General features: G+C 42.3%; 4 protein-coding genes across 8 annotated transcripts in view; 3 read left to right on the forward strand and 1 right to left on the reverse strand.

The window, feature by feature from the left end:
* Positions 1 to 768: 768 nt before the first annotated feature.
* Positions 769 to 5702, reverse strand: tnni4b.1 (troponin I4b, tandem duplicate 1). 4 transcript variants are annotated; one of them, XM_076141952.1, is made up of 8 exons: positions 5532 to 5621; positions 4177 to 4211; positions 2775 to 2807; positions 2506 to 2547; positions 2268 to 2399; positions 2095 to 2184; positions 1836 to 2006; positions 769 to 1193 (listed from the first exon to the last, which is right to left on the reverse strand). In XM_076141952.1, exons 5-8 carry the CDS (start codon positions 2370 to 2372, stop codon positions 1107 to 1109), a joined length of 453 nt encoding a protein of 150 aa, XP_075998067.1. In that variant the 5' UTR covers positions 2373 to 2399; positions 2506 to 2547; positions 2775 to 2807; positions 4177 to 4211; positions 5532 to 5621; the 3' UTR covers positions 769 to 1106. The 4 variants fall into 4 exon arrangements, with proteins under 4 accessions (XP_075998067.1, XP_075998068.1, XP_075998066.1 ...); XM_076141953.1 differs by lacking the exon at positions 4177 to 4211 and having other exon boundaries at positions 5609 to 5702; XM_076141951.1 differs by lacking the exon at positions 4177 to 4211 and having other exon boundaries at positions 5532 to 5616.
* LOC142991813 (interleukin-17 receptor A) lies at positions 5426 to 9406 on the forward strand. Its single transcript, XM_076141948.1, is given in 10 exon segments — positions 5426 to 5711; positions 5848 to 5875; positions 6277 to 6420; positions 6540 to 6658; positions 6754 to 6874; positions 7022 to 7332; positions 7411 to 7485; positions 7607 to 7673; positions 7764 to 7862; positions 7944 to 9406. Coding segments are annotated over 10 exon segments (2139 nt in total). The 5' UTR covers positions 5426 to 5462; the 3' UTR covers positions 8870 to 9406.
* On the forward strand, positions 9256 to 16364 carry LOC142991814 (uncharacterized). The gene is made up of 20 exons (XM_076141950.1): positions 9256 to 9303; positions 9769 to 9923; positions 11333 to 11436; positions 11579 to 11693; positions 11790 to 11964; positions 12126 to 12237; positions 12520 to 12626; positions 12709 to 12835; positions 12947 to 13067; positions 13258 to 13343; positions 13531 to 13667; positions 13750 to 13809; positions 13892 to 13955; positions 14079 to 14173; positions 14279 to 14407; positions 14545 to 14659; positions 15084 to 15221; positions 15390 to 15556; positions 15667 to 15749; positions 15851 to 16364. Exons 3-20 carry the CDS (start codon positions 11361 to 11363, stop codon positions 16044 to 16046), a joined length of 2103 nt encoding a protein of 700 aa, XP_075998065.1. The 5' UTR covers positions 9256 to 9303; positions 9769 to 9923; positions 11333 to 11360; the 3' UTR covers positions 16047 to 16364.
* A 547-nt stretch (positions 16365 to 16911) lies between these two features.
* Positions 16912 to 24334, forward strand: part of cnot4a (CCR4-NOT transcription complex, subunit 4a) — a 9008-nt gene continuing 1585 nt past the window's right edge. Inside the window, exons 1-13 of one of the 2 annotated variants that reach the window (XM_076142317.1) lie at positions 16912 to 17144; positions 18534 to 18763; positions 19214 to 19411; positions 19624 to 19710; positions 19989 to 20090; positions 20843 to 20968; positions 21079 to 21203; positions 21299 to 21508; positions 21624 to 21681; positions 21785 to 22040; positions 22430 to 22918; positions 23160 to 23393; positions 23871 to 24334. The exon at positions 23871 to 24334 is cut by the window's right edge and continues 1585 nt beyond it. In XM_076142317.1, the coding sequence (XP_075998432.1) occupies positions 18590 to 18763; positions 19214 to 19411; positions 19624 to 19710; positions 19989 to 20090; positions 20843 to 20968; positions 21079 to 21203; positions 21299 to 21508; positions 21624 to 21681; positions 21785 to 22040; positions 22430 to 22918; positions 23160 to 23393; positions 23871 to 24208 (2397 nt within the window). In that variant the 5' untranslated portion in view covers positions 16912 to 17144; positions 18534 to 18589 and the 3' untranslated portion in view covers positions 24209 to 24334. The remainder of the gene's footprint in view (positions 17145 to 18533; positions 18764 to 19213; positions 19412 to 19623; positions 19711 to 19988; positions 20091 to 20842; positions 20969 to 21078; positions 21204 to 21298; positions 21509 to 21623; positions 21682 to 21784; positions 22041 to 22429; positions 22919 to 23159; positions 23394 to 23870) is intronic. The other variant, XM_076142318.1, reaches the window with a different exon arrangement.

Below are 24334 nucleotides of genomic sequence, written 5' to 3' on the forward strand. Positions count from 1 at the left end.
TGTTGATGTATTGTGATGATCTACCTTGAGTGCGAGCCTTGGAGAGCAGCATGGTTTTGTGTGTTTTAGTGTGGTAGCATCCCAACTTTAATGCCGCATCACTGCATGCTTTAGTGCCACTGATAGCACTGATATTCCCATCGTGATGTGAACCTGATCTGAATGATCAGATCAGTCAACCGAAACTATTGCATATTATCATTTCAGCATAGATTTGACTAAGTACTCTAATTATTTTCTTCTTTATATGTCCATATTTAGTCCTTCCCAATTTAGCCTAGTCCCAAGGACATTGCAATCTAAAATTCTGCAAGCAATACATTTTCATGTGTAGGTTTGGTGCTTCCTTCAAATCAAGTGCATTCTACACAAAGATCAACACATTTGTCCTCAGAAGAAAAACTGTTGAGGTGAGCTGCCACTGTTCTTTACTGCAGAACGGGAAAACCCAAGTCAAATACTATGCAACTAAAATAGACCCTGTCCTGGCAACCAGTATTACTCAAAATCAATCTAAACATATTTACATGAGTTCTTCCAACACCAGGTTTTCCCATTGAACGGCCGTTTCTCAAGTACAGGGCCTTAGAGTGGCCTGGACTTAAGTAATTGATTAAAGCCTGGAATGGTCTGTAGAGGAAAAACAATCAACTCGTCTCTTTTTCATCTTGTCATTGTCACTAAATAAAGCTAGTCAGGAAAAGACAGAGACAGACATTATAAACCTGAAAACCGAGACAAAACCGAAAACCAAAGAAACTATCTGGAAACATTCTTGTTGTTTAATCTGGTTCAGTATAAGCAGCAACTTGCATTCATTCATTCAGAATGGAAGGAATGCACCATCATCTGTATTATACAAATACTGGATTAGTATACATGACTTAAAACTGAAACTCACGCAACAAATAAACATTTTCAGCAGAACACAGACTTATACATTTATACCATTTTCATCACAAAAAAGCTCAGCATACATCATACATTTGATCCGTCTGACATACAATGGGTTCTTACACAGTTGTTTACAAGTTTACATACAGTTACAAAGGTGTCTCAGGTTTGTGATGGTGCTCACACACACTTATGGAAACATTAGTCCATCTTTATTGTCCAGCATCAAAGAGCTTCTTCCTGCCCTCCATACCAGACATGGCCTCCACGTTCTTACGCCAGTCAGTCACCTCCTCCCTCTGGAAAAATAGAGACAGATTGTGTCAATTTTTACAATCTATAACCTGGCCTGCACAAACTTTAAGGTTCCTTACATGCAGAGTCTAAAAGAAACGGGCAGTAAACAAACCAGCATAAGTCCGCTGGTACCTAAAATGTTGGGTGCAGTGTCTGTAACTACAAACCCCAAGTCTGTCTGTGATGGATGTCACCACATGGGGTCGGGAATACTTTGAAAAGCCGTTGTCAATTAACACAGATCGTCGCTCCGTTTACAAATGCAAGTTAAGATTGTACTACACAAAGAGGAAGCCATTCATCAGAAACATTCAGAAACACTGTCAACTTCTGCACATCTGAAATGGACTGATGCAACCTTTCAGATTGTTTTTAGAAAGAATGGATGTTGTGTTTTCCGGACCAAAGAGAAAACAAGAGGAGAAAGAAAGAGAAAATGGACCATGCCGATTGTTAACATCACAAAACTCAAAAGCCAGCGTCTGTCATGGTCTGGGTATGAGTTGAAACATTAATTATCTTGTATTTGCACCGCTGCAACTTTATTAGAATTGGGGTTTAGTCTATAGATGTTTTCCTCGACCCACAACCTCTAACAAAGATTATACTTTGTAATGTAGCATCTTCCATGGATTTGAACTTACCTTGTCCTCCTCCTTCTTCACTGTCTTAAGGTTGACCTTGAAGTCAGGCTTCATGAGTTTGGATGTGTCCGTGAATGAACCCATCATGTCGTCTGCAGATTTCTTCACCCTCTTCAGGTTGGGCCTCTTTACCCCCTTCATCTCCCTGATCTTCTGGCTCAAAGATTCAATCTGTGCATCAAACAGAAGAAGCACTAAGAGAGGTCAGTGAGTGCATGAACTGTGTTTGAATGAATGTGTGAATCAGGTTGTGCTGTACCTCTTTCTCATTCTTGACTATCTTAACCTCAAGATCATAACGTGTCTCATCAACAATATCAATCTTACAATTAAGTGCTTTGCAAAGTTCCTGTGGAGAGAAAAAAATGATGTCATAAATATGAATAATGTGACTAATGATAAATGGTCAAACTTGCATGATTTGTTGTTTACCTGGAGATCCTGGACTGACAGACCGGATAGTTTGAGTGGAGGGAAGCACTCTTTAAGAGCCTTTTCTTTCTCAAGTTTCCTCTCCTCTAATTCAGCCACCAGCATGGATGCGGCCTTCTTCAGCAGTTTGGACTTTAGAATAGTAATGAAGCCCAGATGAAACACAAAAAGCTTCTGATGCTGTTGCGTACTATTGATTTCCTACATATACATTTCCATTGATGTTAGTAAGACCCACCTTTAACTGCAGTCGGCGTGTAGCCGGGTATTTCGGCTTTTTCTGTAAAAAATTCAAATTTGTTCATCAGTTACATTGAGTTTATGATGTACAAATCTAGATTATTGGTTAAATGCAAATGTCAAAATGTAGGACTGTGTCATTGTTCTGACTCACCGGTCTTCATGAAGGTACCAAGAAGACAAAAAGATCACATTTTTGGGTGTTAGTATCCAAATCCCAAGCATAAAGACACATTTGTAACTAATGTCAAAGACCCAGCTGTATACTCACCCCTCAGACATGTCTGCAGCTTACAGTATCTGCAGAAGCAAATGTGCCATAGTGTTTTAAATCATTTATAATGCATCTTTTTCTTCTTTCGTCATTCTACCACATATACACAACAGACTAGACCTTGTGTTTATAATAACGATCTGTATCAGTTAATTTATCAAAGTCTCAATAAACTCCTAACGTTTATGTTGCTGCATAAGCCAACCTGTTGCCAATGAAATACATTTATTTAGGCTCAACTTCCCCCAGAGTTTCAGCTACATTCAATGTGTCAGTGAATAATTCTTTGTATTGCATAGCCACAGAGGCTGTGACGCTGCTATATTTGTCCCCATTCCCCCCCGTGATCTGCTGTGTCCTAACAGCTGTGGCCTTGACCATGAAAGAGAAAGTCAATCATAGAAATATTTGGCAGCCATGACTAACACAAAACCTGTGAAGCGTGTGAGAATAATCAAGCGAAGTTCTGAGTCGTGAACCAGTAAAACTTGTAAATTCTGTTGGTTTTGCATTCTTACAATGTCATTAATTTCATCTAAAGCCCCTCATGAAAGAGTTAGAATGAAAATAAGCAAGAGTTTGTTGTTATTCTCTTCCCTGTCACTCTGCATGACTGTTTTCCTCTCTCTATGCTGAACCTGTGACATATTATGTTTCACAATTACATTTGAAGCCGTTTTATAGATGAACAAAGAGATGGAGATGCCAAAGCAGAACAATAAACTTGTCCATGCGTCTTACACAACATGGTCATAAATCCACTGTAAACTAATCCAGCCTGATGGCGTGCTAAAGCCAAGGTAACCAAGCAAAGCACCAGATGATTGTAGCAAGCCGACAGCGTTGTCTCCTTCCCAGGAGGTTGCCAGTTTATATGATAAAGCCATCATCACTTATCACTCCATGGTCACTTTTTGGTCACCAGGGCGGATCAAGTGTGCTGTTACAAACCTTTAATACTTTGGCTGGGAATTTAAGCCTCAGATTGCATTTACACACTTGGGGGATCAAATGCTTAGCAAGAAGATCGGAGATGTCACACAAGTTAAAGTTGCCGAGTCGTGAAAAGTCGTTTTAAGACCTTGATAAAAGAAGCGACATAGCATGGATTCCCTTATACAAATAGCAGCTGCGCTATCACCATCAAGGCTGTGTTAATATGCCATCTACTGCTCCCCATAATAAAGGCAAAGCTGCTTACCTACAAACACACACATGGCTACACACACACACAGGCACATAGGGACCTGGACTGCTCTCTTGAGACAATAATCTACTTGGTCCCTAGGATTTCAATGTCAGACTAAAGTCGTCCCCCGCAGACGTCTATGACTTCTAATTTCTCAGTGCAGCTGTGCTGTGACTGGCACAGTTTGCTGATTGAATCAAACTTACCTTAAAGGTGAGGAGAGTCAGAGAGGCCAGCAACACTGTTAACTCAGGAAATGAAAAAGCACTATATGATTGTTAGTGAAAGATTTATGTGTTCAAAGCCTCATGTGAATGGCTCACTAAAATAGAAATCTGTTACGCATCTACTGACATCTGCCTCATCCCATTGCAGTACATTTGATTTGTCCTCAACCCGTGACACATGCATTTCATATGGGTACAATGAACAAAGGCATACCTCACACGCCCTATCACGGACGTATGCAAGATGAAGTCAAACCTTCTCAGTCTGAATTTACAGGTCACACGAGGTTACACAAAGTCTAACCTCACTGAATCTGTCAGCTGATCACCGCAGATATTTGTAGCTCGGGATATGTTTGTTTTTGTTGTGTTTCACGCAGGACCTAGCATCACCTGTTCTGAAGTAATACATGCTAACTGCAGTTTAATACCAGCGCGTCCTGTCATCTAATGCGCTCTCTCCATTCTCAAAGGGTAAATTTGTGCCCTTCAGCGTAGAAAATCCTCTTTGCGACAGCGTGATCCCAGCACTTCATAGAGTGTAGCTGTGCAACTAAATAAACAAACCTTGTTTTTAACGTAATGTGGTTATGTTTGGATCAAGGTAAAGCTGGCTTCTGAATAGGAATGTGCCGAACAACTTTCACACAGAAGGGGATCAAACATAACTTAATTTATTCTTATCGGATTTCAGTGGCAAATGTCAGTGTCTCAAGTTATGTAAACGGATAAGGTTGAACCTGATATGGTTGAACTCAGCTGTTGCAGAAGGACAAAACCTCAAACAAAGTGAGAGGAATTCACATGTACAGTGGCTGGGGTCGCATGTTTTCAGCTTTGGTAACCAGTCGGTAAACTGGCTAAACAAAGTCACGTCATGTTGTTTCTGTTGTCGGTGTGTTGATATTGTGATGTTGTCTGGAGTTTCTTTTAGGTTGAACTGGACATTAAAATTGACTTTAAACATGTCATTAATTAATTTCATCTCATATGACTAACCTAATTGTATTTTATCCTGGATAGTGTTTCTAACCAGGCACGAGCAGTTTACTGAATACTGTAGAACAGAAACACTTATGGGGATTCTTGTTAATGTGTACAATGCTGCGCCCTAGTGATTGCTTAATGCTATGACATGTGGGTCTGCTGGCGTCCAGTACAGTAGGCTGTATAAGAAATTCAGCTACTTCACAGAGGATATTAATCACAGATGTTAAACAGCAGCAGCTTGACATATAGAGCGAGGCTTTGAGCTTGCAGAGCAAATGGAAACTAAGCAGCATCAGATAAGAACTTCCTTCCTGTTCAGATGCCAGCACCTGATAAACACTCACATAGCACTGAAAGTTGAATCCTTCTTCACTCAAACAATGATGCATCCCAGAAGTCTTCTACCTGTTTTGTGTCTCACCAGAATGTTCCGTGTTACTTTGCTCTGTTGTTGTTTGACTGTTGCGCACACAGATTCGTCCTCTCTCCGGATTACGGACAAGCGCCTGGACTGCAGTCAACAGGTGACTCAATGCTGTTGTACAAAATAAACATCCACAAACTGTCCTGGAAGTAAACTGAAAGGGATTTATAGTCCTCAGCTTCATGATGTCACTGTGTATGTGCGGCCCAAAGGCTTAACTCTTGTATTTTTTCCAGGGTCTCGTCCAGTGCAGCACTCTATTTCGTAAGTGTCCTATTTTTAAAAAATACCTTTGATTAGTTTTCTCAACAGTAACAAAACAGTAAAATAATATGCACATACTACTGAAAAGAATGGTCTCATGGAATATGGGTTTACAATATGATTACATGATTCTACATTGGGTGAATTGATATGTATTTTATTATTATTTTTGCCTTTATGAACCAAGTTTGGTTTGAGGTCATGATCCACACCCACACCCAACTTTAGAACCAATTTATATCACAAAACAAGACATTCTACATGTAAAGGTTTATGACAATTGATCCCGAATGGTAAGGGGGAGGGGGTACAAAAAGTTCAAACCCAGTACAATGGTCTGAACCTACCACATTTACAGTATGTACCTGTGTTTTGACTTTTATGTGGGACCTTTGTGCCAGATAACTGCACCGACAAAGGCATGATTGTGCCCAAACACCATGCACCTACCGGTCCAGAGTGGGGCCCTGAGCTTGTCGGCATGGGGATGGATGAAAACAGGCCTGTTCCTATCATGAATTTGACATGGAGCTTACAATCAAATGGTAATACTTGTTATCAGTTATTGAAAGTCATTTTTGTGCCCAGATCTCTATCAGATATAAGTGGAAGACATTAGGCACACTGTATAATCAACATGAACCTCCTCTTACCTCATCTACAGCAGGTATATTCAACGTAAGGGGATCTGTGATTCATATTCTGGATGAAAATACCAATGAGAGTATGTGTGTGTACTATTCATACAAAATTAACCACCAGCTGACCCTAGAACATACCAAGGTACGACTATAACAGCTTTTCTTTTAAATACGGACTATAAAGTGCATTAACATTTACATCTATTTACATAACATTTTGGTTGTTTTGCTTTTTAGTGGACATTTTCTTTGTCTGGAGTTGTGGTTCAGCCTGAGCATACTTATTCGGTTTTGGCCTTTAATGTACCGGAACCTGACAATGCAGATTACAGGATTAGAGCACAAATCACCATTCCAGGCAAGTTAAAGATCAGTGAAGAGTTCATTCCTTTATTGTATTTTCTTACATCATGAATTCTTGCATATTATTATTAGTTGTAGTAGAAGTAGTAGTAGTATTTGCTGCTCCATCTAAACTGGGTGTTTGTTCTATTGCAATCCCCAGGTTGTGATCACTGGAGGATCCAAAACGCCCAAGTGTGTCTGGAAAATGGTCTGTCTTCTGTCTTTATATCTGATGTTATCTTAGGGAGAGGAATGTTCTGTAAGCACTGCAGGACCATCTCAATGTTGTGCTGTGTGTGTTTTGTTATTTCAGGAAGCCTTTGGGACCCTCAGATGTCCGCTGCTGTGTCAGTTGATGAGCAACATAAAACAATGTTCGTTACTGTGGCCTTTCAGACAGCAAAACATTCAGAGAGATACCAAGTTTCCATCCAAAGACTAGGTTTCCATTACTCAAAGAACGTCTCAAAGGTGATTATAGTGAATAGGACAGTGAACTGTAGAGTGCATGCCTAGTGTATAATATACTGTTGTACATCCATCCAATAGGAGAACACAACATCACTGAATGTCACCTTTGAGTTGGAGGTCTCACAGGTTTCTCAATGTCAAATTCTGTACATGGTGAGTTTAATTTTGAGTCAATGTTTCCATCCTGACAGCTATTAGATTCTTAGTGTTACTTATAGATGTAGGACATTATTGGTGTCCATTTAAATCTCACCGCATTTGTTTCACTTCAAAGATTCAGCCATTCTTTATACGATGCAAGAATGACTGTTTGCAGCAGAAGAAAGTCATTTACTGCCCCAGTGAGTAAGAAATCACATTCACAGTCACATTCTTATTACATTTTTATTTTCTAAACTTTAATTTGATTAACTGTGTGTCATGTTTTCTAGATTATTTCAAGACACGCACTTTAATTATAAAGGCAGTCTTGGGCCTTTTCATAATTGGAGGTTGTGCTGCTTACTTGCTGCGGAGTGCATATTATAAAGGTTTGCTTTATAATACGATAATTTACACTTTAATCATCTGAAAACACTCCCTAATTAAGTAATGACAACATCTCTTCTCAGGTTCCGTGAACAAATCCTCAGCTGCTGTTCAAAAAGAAGCAGAAGATGTCCAAGTACGAGAGAGAAAACGAGTCCTCATCATCTACTCCCTGGACCACCCTCTGTACAAGAACATCGTCCTCAAGCTTTCTGCCTTCCTGGTGGCTAAATGTGGCACAGAGGTCATCCTGGATCTGCTCGACTCTGCCAGGTTGGGAATGCTGGGCGGTGTCCAGTGGTTAGAATGGCACATGCAGCAAATAGAAAGCTCTTCAGATAAGATATTAATCCTGTGCTCACAAGGAGTGCAGGCCAAATGGAGAGCCATGTGCGGTGAGACACGGGTGTTTTTGAGAGAAGATGACCACTCACCAGTAGGTGACATGCTCACCCCAGCCCTCTACCTCATGGTCCCCCATTTTGTAAAATCCGCCTCCTTTCAAAGGTACATCGTGGCTTACTTTGATGATATTTGCTCGGAGGAAGACGTCCCTTCGCTGTTCCACATTACAGTACGCTACAAGTTGATGAAACAGTTTGAGGAGCTCTTCTTCAGGATCTTGGACACCGAAAAACATGAACCTGGGAGAATGAATCACATTGACGGACTTGCAGAGAAGGAGTTCCATCATTGCCCCTCAGGTTCAGCCTTGAGGGACGCCATAGAAGCTTTCTGTACATACCAGCTAGAACATCCCCAGTGGTTCCAAGATGAATTACTGAAGTACTCCAATTTTGAGATTGAGGAGACCTCAGACGAGATCTGCGACAATGCAACAGCAATGACACACCTCATGAGTTGTGTGACTGATCGTGTCAATGTTATCAACCACCTAAAAACACAGCAAAGGGATGTCACTGTGGACAATTCAGCACTTTACGTGGATGATCAGCTACAAATGTGCGCTTAAACTGAGTTCAACCTCCTCAGAGTTGAGAACATGTAGGAGGTTTGATCCAATGCCATTGCTGGATCCTCTACATGCCACTATGGGAACAACAGAATTATGCTGAGAGACATAAAACCCTACAGTTCCCTATAAAAGACACAGTTGGACCCACACAATAGATCTTTAGATGGGTGTTAGATGTGTCACTACATGCATACTGTATGTACATATGGTCAGTGGTGTCAGAGGAAAGTATTCCAGTGTGTCATGTTTGATTTTAACACTTTACAGAAGTCAAGTGTTTGAGTTCATCTATGTTTCTCTTTTCACATTCCCCTGATGGTAAGTATGTCATGTAAATGCTCTCACTGTGAAGACTGTTCTAGAGTTCAGATCTGTGCTTTGATGGTCCTGGGCTGTGCAAACACAGTGTTTGGGTCAAAGTTCACCCCTCTGGTCAAAGTTTGTAGTTTATTGTTGCACTGGAACAGGTAAGCACAGAACTATGTCCGAGGATATGCTTTTATTATAACGAGCTGATCGAATGAAGATGTTATGCTATCTGAAAGCGTGCACACTTTGATTAAATGGATGCTATTGTTACACTTACTTTTGTTTTTGGAAATGTGTTCATGTGTACATGTTTAAATCATTTATAACAAAATATATCACTCTGTAAGAATGCAGCTTTCTGTAGTGTCATTTCATCGGTTTGTATTTGTTATTACCTTTTCAATGACTTTCTATGATCGCCACTGATACTGTCTCACTGTCAGAGGAGGGTGTTAGATTGTTGTACTTGCATGGTTGAAGCTACCGTAATTATAAGGCGCGACTATAAGCCGCGCCTTTTTCCCCATTTTTCGACCCTGAGGCTTATATAACGGTGCGGCTTATCTATGGATTTTTACAGCTAACGGCCACTCGGGGAATATCTAAATCTATGGATTTTCCAGGTTACAGTCCTCCGGAAGGCGGAAGTCCTCCGGAGGCCGGAAAAGAGCGCACAAAAGTAAAAGTGGAACCGCGAGTGGTACGAGAGACAGAACGACAGCGAGACAGTTTGTGAGACACCCTCATTATGGAAATTGATATTGCCTCGTCAAGCGCTGTAAGCTTTGTTTTTTGTTATGGTACTACTGTAGGCTATAATGTAGATCAGTGGTTTTCAATCTTTTCCATGCCAAGGACCACTGCTGTAGATCACTGCCGGTACGTGCGCTGGGAGCGCACCGTTTCAGTTTGAAAGTTGAAAAGTTTGTGTGTCTGAAACGCTATGTGATACAGTACAGTTTACATAGCATAGTACATGTTCTGTAGCTACTATTGCACTAAATGGTAACACTTGAAAACGTTATGCAAATATGCATCTTGTTTGTTGAAATGTTAATAAATGGGAGCTTCCTTACATATGGTAATTAAACATTAAAAAACCGGCGGTTTATAGTCCAGTGCGGCTTATATATGTACACATCATTCAATTTAGCTTCTGCGGTTTATAGTCAGGTGCGTCTTATGTATGTACACATCATTCAATTTAGCTTCTGCGGTTTATAGTCAGGTGCGTCTTATAGTCCGAAAATTACGGTAAATGTGTCATATTAACTCAAATGCTTGGCTTTTCTCTGTTTATTTTAGCAAATATATAACCGGGCCTGTAATGCATGCCGGCCGAGTCTCTAATGAAAATCTCTAAAAGCAGTGAAGTGAGGAAATATAACTACACAGACCGTTTGCCTGTCTTAGCCGTGTTTCATGTTGCTAACAGCTCTGAGATTTAAGTGACCGGTTCAGGGAGTGACCATAAAAATGGAACTAGCTGGGGAATTTGTCTAAACTAACTGGAGCAGAGTAAATCATTACATTACATTACATTACATTACGGTCGTTTAGCAGACGCTTTTATCCAAAGCGACTTACAATAAGTGCGTTCAACAAAGGTAGATAAAAGAACTTCAGGTCACAAGAAATCGTAAGCGCATTTCCTTCCTAAACCAACAGCTAAGAGCATAACTAGAGCTGGAGTAGAAGTGCAATTAGTTCGGTACTATGATGAATGAGAAAAGGAAAAAAAAGGACAAATTAGAAATGAAAGATTAGAAAACAAGAGCATCAGACGAGGTAGGACAGAGTAGGTGATGTCCTAAGAGGGAGGATCCGGGTAGTGTTTCCTGAAATCCACACAATGGTTGAATTGGTCTTCTGTAGGCTGTGATGCAACTGTGGAGCCACCGCTGACTCATTTAACTTTACCACTGCAACATTCTTATGCTGTTTTAGTTTTTCTTAAGATATGATTGATGCAGAGATAAAAATAGATATGTGATGAAATGGAGACAAAGGTTTAAAAAAAGCATGCTTAGTGGAGGAGAAATCTAGAAAAGGAAACCATAGCTTTGAGGCTTTTATCAGGCATATCTGTGTCAGGCTACTCCAGTGAAACAAAATCAATTTTGCACAAGCCGAAATGTTCAGAGATCAATTTTTCATTTTGAAAAGTTCTACTTGTGTTGGTTGCAGTGTTCCCCTTGGGAAATTTGAACTGAGAATGCTGAAAAGAGTCTCTGTCCTCCGTCCCCTGAGACATGGAATTTCAACATTTTCCAGCAAATTCTGCAAAAATGGTATATATTTCTACTCAATTACAAACAGTATGTAATTAGAAAAAACACTGTATCTTCATTATAACACTGTGAGCATAACATCCCTTATGATTTGACAATACTGTATCTGGCACTGACATTTCACAATGCCCTCCTCATTCAGACAGACTCTACAGAGTTCATCCTTCTGTGGCACATGCTTTGGCTGAGAACCGACCCGTGGTTGCGTTAGAGAGTACCATCATTACTCACGGCATGCCTTATCCACACAACTTGAGGTAGCATGAATCACCTTGTGTCACTGTGGCTGAACATTCAGGGACAACAATGTGATTTAATCATTGATTATGCGCTCCATTCATGAATTGATCCAGCACTGCAAAAGAGGTGGAATCCATTGTGAGGGCCCAAGGAGCAACTCCTGCTACGGTTGGAGTTATTCAAGGCAAAGTCCATATTGGCCTGTCGTCTGAGGAGCTACAGTACCTGGCCTGCAGCAAGAATCCTCTCAAAGTTTCCAGACGAGATCTGCCCTATGCTGTTAGCAAAGTGAGACGTTCATGTCAGACGCAAACCTCAAAATAATGCCTGTAAAGATATATTAAGCCTGGCTTGTGTCCAGAAGAATTTGATCCGCTTTGATTATTAAATAAGGTGTGTTTTCCAGAATCATATGTGCATCTAAGCATGTTTTTATGTCGCTTCCTCAGGGTCTGTCCGGGGGAACGACAGTGTCAGGTACCATGATTGCAGCGCATCAAGCTGGAATACCTGTCTTTGTCACAGGGGGCATTGGAGGAGTGCACAGAGATGGAGAGAACAGTAAGATAACTAGCGTGCTGTGACTCATTTTGGTTTTATTGACTGATTCTGTCAATAACCTTGTAAAGACAGATTCACACACATTACACATTTGGCACGGAGGCCCTCCACAGAGTAAACAATCCCCTCACACAAGGCAGAAGAATGTAATGAGGTCTGGTCATCAGGGCTAGCCATCACACTTGGTGATAGGACTGTTCACTCTGAGGAAGGCTTAGCTCAGAAGGATAAATTAGTATCATGTTACCAATTCATTTAGAATACCATAATCTGTGAATATAGGTCTTGATATCAGTGCAGACCTGACAGAGCTGGCCAGGACTCCCATCGCTGTGGTCTCTGCTGGGGTCAAGTCTATTCTGGACGTTGGCCGTACCCTGGAGTTCCTTGTAAGAATAATTTTGTTCTTCAGAATACTGTTTATACACTGGTAAGCTATCAGACACACTGACGACATGCTTCTTTTATCAGGAGACGCAGGGTGTTTGTGTGGCCACTTATGGGATGTCAAAGAATTTCCCAGGCTTTTTCTCAACAAAAAGTGGCTTCCCTTCCCCATACCAAGTCTCCAACGCTCAGGAGGCAGCACAACTCATTGGTATACCAACAGAATTCCCAAATATTTAATGGTTTCCATGATCCTTAGCAAACAACACACATTGTATGTATAAGACGTGAACACCCTGATCATAACTTGTGCTTCCTTCAGCGAGCACCCTCTCACTGGGCCTCCAAAGCGGTGTCCTGTTAGCTGTGCCCATCCCAGAGGAGGTTGCAGCGGCAAGTCAGGAGATAGAGCAAGCAATCCAGACTGCAGTAGCAGAGGCCGGGTACTGTATGTGGCTGCGGCATCGGCTTTGGGCCCTATAACGTATTGTCATGATATTTTAGAATTTCTTGTCCTAGAGCTACGGGCGCTAATGATAGAAAAGAGTGAAATGACAAACGCAAGATCAATACATCATTGAACCTTTCCAGATATTTAGATATCAACTTCTCTTCTCTTCTGGACTTTCTCAGAGCTAAAGGTGTCACAGGAAAAGAAGTGACGCCATTCATTCTTCAAAGGGTTAATGAGCTGACTACAGGAAAGTCCCTTCAGGCCAGTATCCTAAAATCAAAGTGATTGAGAAGCCACACAGAGTAGATCGTGTCAACTTCTAAGAAGAAAATAGAACAAAAAAGTCCAAAACAATTCAATATCTGCATACATTATAAGAAACTGACAATGTTATAACCCGATGGCCACTTACAGTCACTGTTCAACTCGTCCTTAACATGTTGCGTTCAAAGACATAGCACTCATTCATAACAATGCTATGGTTGGTAGTCAGATAGCCTGTGAACTATCAAAGCAAATGAATAAAAGGAAATTAAGAAGCACAATCCACCATGATGGAGAGCAAACAACAGACTCCAAACAAGATATTGTGAGTATGAACATCTTTGATTGACCTTTGCTTTTGTCAAATATTGTCTCCATATAGTACCCGTGACACTATTCTCTTTCAGGTTGTCATAGGGGGAATAAACGTGGATTTTATCGCTAAAGGGAAAACTGAGAAACTGCTTGTAAGTTTGATTTCCAATCTATGTTTCTTCACAATCCTTGAAATTGTAAAAGACTTGAGAGAACACATATTATCTATTTTAGTTTGGACAAACTAACCCAGGGAGTGTCTGTCAATCGTTTGGTGGTGTGGGACGAAACATTGCAGGTTAGTGTCACCGTTTAATTTGTTTTTAAACAATGATTGAAATATTGTAATGCGGTTGGATTTCCTTCAAGACAAATCGGATATCGCCTGAAATGAATTCCTGTGATAATGTTTTTCTTCAAGACTCTCTGAGCCGTTTAGGCCACAGACCCTTGTTTATCTCGGCCACTGGAGCAGATTCAAACAGTGATGCAGTGTTAAACTACTGTAAACATATGGTATGTGGACGTCATCTGTTGTTTGCAGCTCAAACAAGAATTAAAATCCTATTTATTTTTGTACATGTAGATGTCAGATTGTGCATTTCTATCTTATTTTCTAAGAACACAAGTGGTGTGGCCAGGCTGGAGGAGCAAAGGACGGCCACATACTGTGCTGTTATAACAGCGAGTGGGGAACTGAGCCTCGGCCTGGGTGACATGGACGTTCATCAGCAAATCACAGAGCAGTATGTAAGTAGCGGTTCTGTGCCAGGCACCTTTTACTGTACAAGGCAACCTTTTTTGTCATGTTTCCAAGGATTTATATGTCAGTGTCTTCCTGTTTCAGAAGAATATCCACTACTAAATCTTTCAACATGTTCTTTCAGGTGTCACAGTTTGAAAAACAGCTTTCTTCAGCCCGTCTTGTCTGTCTGGATGGAAACATCCCGGTCTCCACCATTGGCTATGTCTGTTCCATTGCCAAGAAACACGACATCAACGGTAAGCAGTTGATAACACAACTGACCTTTAGATGGTCACTGGATGATGGTGAGGAGCTTACACAAGTGTTTTTATTGAAGGCAGTATGAGGTGGCATAACAATGAGCATGCAGGTATACATATTAGGATTGTTTTAACCATAGAAAGGAAAGGAAACTAATGAAGTAATAAGTACTGATAATTCATAGTGTCAGTAAGTATAAGGTAACACTTCATTATTACTCAAGTGGTAAAACAGAAAAGGGACAAATGCAAAGGAAAAGAAGGAGGGAGAGAGAGAAAGAAACGTAATACATAGATAATAGAAACATAAATAAAGCACAAAAAGAGGGAAACACCCCAAATCCCTAACACCCCACACACCCCACGCCCATGGTGAGTTGCTTCAATTGATTTTGATTAATATCATTAATGTTTGTCACAGTTTGGTATGAGCCTACTGATTCAGTCAAAGCTTCTAAGCCTTTCCTGTCAGAGGCCTGGAAGTCCCTGTCTTACTCATCCCCAAACCTGGCAGAATTGTGCACCATGAACAAAACTCTGGGTATCCAAACTCCTGAAGGTAATAAATGTTTAATTTTGCATTTGATTATTTTTCCACCACTCACTCACTCACTCACTCACTCACTCACTCAGGCTCTTCAACATTCACAAGCACACTTGCTAAAGTGAGAACTGCAAAGTGTGAAAAGTGAAGCGAGGATGCAGTTTTGTCTCATGTGGTCTGCAGTGCTGCCTTGTTCCCTTGATGAGGTATTGAATCTCGCTCTGGCTCTCTCACGCCCTCTCCTGGAGCATCTTCAATGTCTGGTGGTGACTCTGGGAGCAAATGGAGTGTTGTTGTGTGGGGAGCATGACGCAGGCTCTGTCAATCTGCAGCCAAGAAAACAGAAGAGGGTAGGGACTGCCGTCAGTCATGATGATGATGATGATGATGGTGATGATGATGATGATGGTGATGAGAAGTATAGTAGTAGTGAAGATATTTATTTCTCCTATGTTTACAGAGGGGTCAGCTTTGTGCCCTTCACTACCCGGCGCTGGCTGTGACTACAGAGGAGACGATGAATGTCTCAGGAGCAGGAGATAGGTGCTGAAAGTTACATAATAACATGTCTGTCTCACTCTCTCTCACACAAAGGCATGTGTAAACATTCGAGTACAGGACACTCATCCCTTTTCTGTCCACAGTCTTGCAGGTGGCCTAATAGCTGGGATTGTCCAGGGAAGAGATACAGACAGCTGTGTTCAGATGGGGCTCCTCGCAGCACGGCTGTCCCTGGCCTCACTGCACCCTATTGCCCCTGCGCTTACCTTGGACCTGGTGGATCCCAATAAGGTCCCAACTCAAGAATGGCCCAAGCCCAGCTTCATGTGGATCAATTAAAAATTAAACATTGTTGAAGAAATGGAAGATTTAGTTTGTTGTGTATTACTTCTTGGTAGATATTTCTCAGCATTTTGAATGTTATAATTCTGTCTTGTTGATTGTAACATTCTTGTAAAACCAGTGTGTAACACCTTCACTGACTGAGTCAACAAATGTAGGAAGATAAACATTTCATAATATTAATGGTACAACACATTTACTCTCCATTAATGGGCATATTGTTATTGCCCATTGTTAAATCACCTTCTATCTCCTCCAAATATCTAAACTTGTGAATTCAAATGAATAAATATTGTACATCGATGATAAAACTTATGACACAGTGCTGTGCTGTTTTGTTCCAACTAAGAATCATACATATATCAGTTTTGTGGTTATTACCTCTGCTTAGGAAGTTATGTAGACATCCATGTTTATGAGTAGGATTACTCAAAAAGCTTTGAAGAATAGGTTATGTTGGTGATCTCAAATCCGGTATCTAAATCCAATATCTATTTTTCACTTCTCGTAAATTGCAAATTGCAGTTATGCGTGATTTATCTTTATGTCAATGGCCAAGTATACAGTCTAATTTAAATTTCAATCTCTAGGCTTCACTACTTCGGCCAACACTAATTCTTATTCAGTCCGGATATTGTTGAATTATAAAATATAATATTATTATTTATTTATAATTATAATAATATATTTTTTCCTTTTTATGTCGTAGGTTACGGAACAAACGGCGTGTCATTTCTTAGAAGTGCCACTTGAGTTCAATAGTGACTCCATAGTGACGCACCTAAAACTCAATATCCCACAATGCACCGTGTAGTGTGCGCAGACTCAGTGGAGCTGAATACTTGCCCAGTTCCCTCCTCCCTACTTCAATGCTAGCTAAGATGGTGGTTTGAGCGTAAACTGTCTCTACAATACCAAGAAAAGAAAGGGGCAAAACATCTTTACAGCCTTTTAATTACAACAGAACAGTACATCTGCGGTTACTTTAAGTGTCCATTTATAGAGAATTTGACATTTTACATACATTGGCTCGCAGTCCCCGCCCAATTTGGTGTGACTCCCTTGGAGTGGAATCCTAAGCTAAATACGGACAGGGTAAGTAACGCTAACCATAGCCGAAAATGCTAACTAGGTTGGCTAGCTTTTTATTGTCCCTCGGTAAATAAAGGACACTTATGTCTAATAATATTCCACAGACTGACAGAGAAGTATTCACCAGCTCGTATCAACTATTGTCAAGTTTTTCCCCCGACGCTAAGAGAGAAATGTCAGTGATTCCACAGTGATCCCGGTAACTAGCAGGCTAACGACTTGCCTGTAGTTAAATGTTAGCTTTGTAGGCCGCATCGTAAGCTTGGCTCCAAAACCTCCGTTCAGTTTGGTCATAATGTAGCTGGCTAGCTGCGCCGACGCTAGCGCCTAGCATCAACTAAAGCTGTCAGTTAACATGTAAGAAGAAAACCCCCGCGCCGAACGGACATTTAAAGTGTTTTATCATTTATATCGTGACATCACATTACTTGTTGTCATTTGTCGTTATTTCTACGCGTAACTTGCATTTACTCCTGTTTATAACCAAAACAACACCGGCTTCTTCCACCAGTTCCTAGCCGCTGTTAGCTTAGCCCTCAACGTTAGTCAACATCTGTCATATTGTCCGGTCCAGCAGACAGCAGCTAAAGTTACCAGCTTGGCTAACTAAGGGTTTGGCTCAGTCTATGACTAAACCAACCCACCTGACATTTGTAAAGTTAATCACTAAAGAATACGTTCAACACCATCATTTCCTACGCGATCATTTGGCAGCGAACGTAGCATTTTGACCTATTTGCTGTTGTATTTATCTCTGCGTTGTCCCGTTATTAAACTAAATGAACCGGTCGTGAAGTTTGTATACTGACAGCTGTGTTGTCATCTAGAACGCGAGCTGTCTGTTGACTGAAAATGTGTCAGTTTGCTGTGTTTGTGAACAGCTCACCTTAGAATTTCATGGATGACGTTTTCTTATCTTATTGACAACCACTCAGTGATAAAACCAGGGGCGTCCTCCTGCTGGAATGAGTCGGGTTTGCTTCACTCGTTTGTGTTTATTTTTCTTAAATTGCATACACACAAGAGGTGAAAGAAGAAGTTTTAGTAAGCTGTTTTGTTTGTGTGATCCAGTGACCTTGAAATGAGTTTGAGAGCGAGCATCATCCCACCAAAAAGCATCAATAATATATTGAAATTAAAGATAAGATCAACCTTTATTCGTCCCACAACGGGGGAATAAACATTGTTACAGCATTGTTACAAAAAAATGCAAGAGCTTAACAAAAGTAACACAATAATGGATGGAATTTGCCAATAGATGAATGAATAGGTGACATGTTGCACAGTTTACTGGGAGCAGTGCTGGTTGAAGAGTCAAGTACATGTCTGTGTTTGTGTCCGTTGTTGATCATATTTGAGCTTTGATGCAAAGCCTTCTTATGCTTTCCCTAGCAGCCCTGTGCTGAGTGACCAGCGTTCTACACTGATCCTTGCCGCTGCGCTCTAGGATGTCCCACAGCCCCGAGATGAAGGACGACCCCATGGAGTGCCCCCTGTGCATGGAGCCACTGGAGATTGATGACGTCAACTTCTTCCCGTGCACCTGTGGTTACCAGATATGCCGCTTCTGCTGGCATCGCATCCGCACAGATGAGAATGGCCTCTGCCCCGCCTGCAGAAAGGTGAGGAAAAGAGAAGAAGGATGCAGTAACTGATATAGGTTTGGATCTGAAAACTGGTAATGTTTTACAAAGAGGAATTTGTGCATTCATCGTTCAAATCATGCCCGTTATTCCTCATCTGTGCAGATGAGGTGCCGACAGAAGTTCTAGAAAGACTCCCTAGTTGCAGCCCCAGTAGTAAATAATATACAAAGCTGTTTATAATTTAGACCAGAATAACATCTGAGTTGATGTGTCAGCGATTTGTGTTGAAGTGTTGCACAGTAAAATGCTTTTAAGCAGTTATGGGAAGTTTGTAGTTTATTGTATGAATATATTGCAACATATGTATGTAATTGTGTTATTTAGTCGACAAATGATTTTGTTTCTTGTGTTGGAGCTAGCTGTGTCCACGTTTTTTTGCATGTTGGATGTATCAGTTGTGTGTGTGTGTGTGTTTGCTCTCTGTAGCCGTACCCAGAGGACCCCGCTGTGTACAAGCCCCTGTCACAGGAAGAGATCCAGAGGATAAAGAATGAAAAGAAGCAGAAACAGAATGAGAAGAAGCAGAAGGTGACAGAAAACCGCAAGCATCTGGCGAGCGTCCGGGTGGTCCAGAGAAACCTGGTGTTTGTGGTGGGGCTCTCGCAACGACTTGCTGACCCTGAGGTGAGCGCGCCGCTGTCACTGACAAACTCTGTCAGTCACGGTTCCTTTAGACGTTCGGGCGTTACAGTGAAATCCAAGGAATGTCTCGATGGCATCTGTATTGTTCCTTCAGTGCCGCCTCCCCCTGGAACCTTTAAAGCTTGTGTTAAGTATTGTGTACGACAGAGTGGAGGCTATATTTCAACTCTGATTTTATCCTTCACTGTCCACAGGTCTTAAAAAGGCCCGAATATTTTGGGAGGTTTGGGAAAATCCATAAAGTGGTCATCAACAATAGCACGTCTTATGCAGGTTCACAGGTAAGACAGGTTGGAGCAAATTAACTGAATATAAATCAGCAGAGAATAGCCTATTTTAATAGTTGTAATAAGTTGTTTATAACACATTTATAAGTCGTAAGAAGTGCATGTACTAAATATTATATAATATCCATGTTTTTACCAGTATCAAGGCTTAATAGCTTGTCTCTGTTTTGATGAACTGAATGTTTTGTTAGCTGCTCAAGTTATATCTTTGTCACAATCATCCTGAAGCTGCAGGTGAACTGCTTGTTTACATTTGTGTTCTGGTTCTGCAGGGCCCCAGTGCCAGTGCTTATGTCACTTACATCCGCTCTGAAGATGCTTTAAGAGCAATACAGTGCGTGAACAATGTGGTTGTTGATGGTAGAACACTCAAGGTGAGCTTTTAACCTAATGCTTCAAAGGCGTTGTTTGTTTGTATGCAGCTATGATTAGAGTCTTTTCATTATTTGTACATTTAGCCATCTTGTAACTTTACTATATCTTTATTCTGCGTCCTGCTTTCTGTTCGACAAACATTATAACATTCCTAAATTGAATTGATTAGGTTGTGATATAAAGTGGTAACATTATAGTGAGATCAGAAAATGATTACAAACAGTTTTTAGGCTATCCTGAAATAATACTAACACCCGTATGCACATCAGGCACGAATACACTCCCCGATCCTTCCTACGCTGATCTTTTCCTCCATAGTGCCCGTGAATAGAACCTTTTCTCACGTGACCACACTGTTAAATATGAGAATCAATGCCCACAGTCCTTTGTAACGTCGGTTTGATGTCAGATGCAGGTATTAGGCTTGGCTGTCTAATCAATCAAGGGATCGTATTCCAAACGTATGCGATGCTAATTGATGAAATGTAGCTGTTGGCTTCCAGGTATTCAGATGTGGGCTTTGTTGCCATAACCAGCAGGCCACACACTCCTGAGACCACATAGGAACAGAGAGGTCACTGTGTGTCTTGATGCAGACGTTAGAAAGGGCGAAAACATTGGAGGATTGTGGATTTTGACCTCAGTCTTCCAATGTGCATATAAACTTTGTAACTGTCTTACACATCTGTACCTATTATATGCACCTTTAGAAATGAGTCACTAAGATTCTGTCTCTGGTCTTGACTTGCAGGCTTCTTTAGGCACAACCAAGTACTGCAGTTACTTTCTCAAAAGTATGCAGTGTCCCAAACCGGACTGTATGTATCTACACGAGCTGGGGGATGAAGCAGCTAGCTTTACTAAAGAGGAGATGCAGGTAAAACCTTTGCTTCTTCTCAGTCGTACATTAGTATTTGCTTTCTGCCATTTAGTCATTAGGTCTCCAATGACCTGATCATGTTTCACGTTGTCCACTTCTGTGTTTAGGCGGGGAAACACCAAGAGTATGAGCAGAAACTCCTCCAAGACCTCTATAAAATGAACCCTAGCTTTCTACAACCCCCAGCTTGTGGAACAGAAAAGTCAAAGAGTAAATCAAACTCTACACAGAGGTACGCCGCTCCTTTCTCTTTCGCCTCCCATGCACGCCTCCCTGCAAAACTATCAGATGAATGACGTCGTCTTATTCTCCTCTTTCTTTGAACAGAACCAACAGCAGCAACGGTAAAGATGGCTGGCCAACACTGTCGGGTCACAACAAACTGGCCAACGGGCTCTCAGAGGACCGCAAGTCCCCTCCGCTGCTAGACTGCTATCTAGACCAGGAAGTCATTTCTTCCGATGGGCTAGATGCCGAGCTGGGTCCGGGCCAGCGCACCATCCTGTCCCCCTTCTCCTCTAACTGTGACAGTACCAGGTAATGTCATTTTGATAAGATTGGTTTGTTTTCTTTACAACAAAAAACGACAAAAAACACGTCCTGGTTATCTTGTTGATGTCGTTGGGTAAGATCTGTATTGTGTTGTTTCCAGTCCCAGTGACAAACCTCCAGAGACGATTGGTTTGGTAAACGGAGAGACTTTACAGCAGGTAAACATGTCCTCTTATTTCTTTAGGTCTCATGTAAAGGAATGCGTGCTTGAATCTGGCGTCCTCACTTCTCTCTCCTCTCCGTCTCTGGTTTCCCCTCCAGGTACCTTCCAGTGACTCCCCCTCCCCTCCCCCGGGTTTAACCAAGCCCAGCCTGGTGGTGCCCATCAGCGTGGCCGACCTCACGGCCCGTTCGCCCTTTGAGGGTGCGGCAGCCGAGTCCCAGTCGCTCTTTTCAGACAACAGTAACTTCAGACATCCTAACCCTCTCCCCGCCGGCCTGCCCCCCTTCCCCAGCTCTCCCAGAGGAAGCTCTGACTGGCCCATGACCCCAGAACCACAAAGCTTATTCACATCAGGTACACTGGTTGTTTAATAAAGATCTGTGTTTGGTCTTGATTACTATTTTCAAACTTTTACTTTGATAACAGTGATGCTTCTCTGGAAACTGTCGCTCATTCGCCTCATCTAACTTGATATTGGTTGTAATGGTTGTGACGTCTACATTTATGGGTTCTCTGCTGTTATACTCATTGTAAATTGCTCTGAGTAAGAAAACGTGCAGTGTGTTTAAAAATCTAAATGCATTTTCTGGATGTCCTCTTCTTTGTGGAATGGTTAAGATTTTTGGAGACCTAAGATTGTTATTTTATTTCACTTCTTTCAGTTTCATAACTCTTCATCAGCTCTGACTCTCTCCCATCCAGGAGAGCCCTACTAACATGTTTTTCTTCCTTCCTCTCCTCAGACACAATACCAGTGTCTTCTTCCACAGATTGGCAAGCCGCCTTTGGCTTCGGCTCGTCCACCAAACAACAGGACGACGATCTGGGCTTCGATCCTTTCGATGTTACCCGAAAGGCCCTGGCCGACCTGATAGAGAAGGAGTTGTCGGTGCAAGATCACTGCCCCTTATCCCCCGGGCCGCTACCTCAGGGGAGCATCCACGGTCTGCCTTCCTCCAACCCCGGCGCGTCTCATCACTTCCCCAGTGGCCTGCCACGCCTTCCCCAGCTCCACCATAGAGCCTTCTACAGCTCTTTCAGCTTCCCCGGTAGTCAAAATAGCCAGGCCAGTCAGCAGCAGACAGCGGCCAGACACCCGTGGATGGGCGGCCCCGCACGAAACAACCTCACACACTTGAACCACTCAGCCAGTGCTGCCTCACACAGTAATTTTTTGGACCTGAACCTGCCTCCTCAGCACAGCACAGGGCTAGGAGGGATCCCCATTTCAGGTACCAGCACACCGAGCTCACGGTCACCTGTGACCCGTGGAAACCGTGCATGTTGAAATGTAGCGATGTTACCGACTGACATGTTGGGTTGAATGTATAGCAAATCAAACTTGGGCGTCAGATGGCGTGTAATCTGCCACTTCTTCTTGTGATCCATGATCTGAAAGTTGTTGCTGACTGAGCACAGTTCAGTGGTCAAAGCACCAGAGGAACTCAAACGTATGTTTTTCTTTCTCTGCAGAAAACAGCGGCTCTATAGATGGCTTAAATTTGAAAGAGTGGCAAGATGGACTGAGAGCACTTCTGCCCAATATCAATATCAACTTTGGTGGTCTGCCAAACTCCTCTTCCTCTTCATCCTCCTCATCCTCCAACAGTGTTAACCACATCGGTGGGCCACTAGGGCCCACAGGCATTTCACACAGCCTCAGTTGGGATTGCACAGCCAGTTGGATGGATCCTGCCATCATCACAGGTAGATTGACTGGACTAACATTAAATCTAACCATAGAGTTTATAACAAACCAAGCATGAGTGAAACAGCACATGCTAAATGACATCACACATGTGCTGTAAGAGGAGTTACACAGAGGACTGGACTAAGGAGATCTCATGGCACATAGCGACATGATTGACACTGACATTCCCTTTTGCCACTTTTCTTACATTTGAGGTGTTTGCAACTATCGATAGTAACGACCTCATAGCGCTCACAGAAGCAGCCACAGAGTCCTTTTGTTCAAATCTGCTCTCTTCAAATCGTTCACTGCTTTATTAGAACCATGACAGTCAGTGTTTTATTGCAGGCTGTTTAAAGCTGGATGAGGTCACATAAAAACCTCATAAGCCTCCCCGTGTTTACTCCAGAGCTCGTATGTTTCACTTCTATGTTCTTCTCCCTGTATTCTGTCATTGATCATCTCCTCTGCTCTCTCCTCACCTCTGCACTCAGGCATCCCCGCCTCAGCAGGCAACAGTTTAGACTGTCTCCAGGATGACAACCCGCCTCACTGGCTCAAGTCCCTGCAGGCGCTCACAGAGATGGACGGCCCCCCCAGCTCAGCCGTGCCCACCCCTCAGCCCCTGCACACCGGCATCCTGGACGCCCACCTCCCCCTCCACCACAGAGCCGCCGCCGCCGCCGCCGGCTGGGCTCCCTACCTGCCCCCTCCCACAGCCAACCCCGCCAGCCAGTTCCACTCCCCTCCCCCGGGCTTCCAGACGGCTTTCAGACCCCCGGGACAGCCGGCCACAGAGCTGCTACAGAGTGCCGCTGTGGACCGCCACTAAACAGACTACAGCAGACGCCTCCCCCCCCCCCCCCCCCCCCATCCGTTCCCCTACTACCACCTTATACCCACTCATCCTGTACCCTGCTCTTCCTCCCCCAAGATACAGTTCACACCAATCTGCAGA

The sequence above is a fragment of the Genypterus blacodes genome, unplaced genomic scaffold, assembly GCF_046128005.1.
Source record: "Genypterus blacodes isolate CSIRO-AG114 ecotype Tasmania unplaced genomic scaffold, CSIRO-AGI_Gbla_v1 ptg000021l_1, whole genome shotgun sequence".
NCBI lineage: Eukaryota > Metazoa > Chordata > Actinopteri > Ophidiiformes > Ophidiidae > Genypterus > Genypterus blacodes.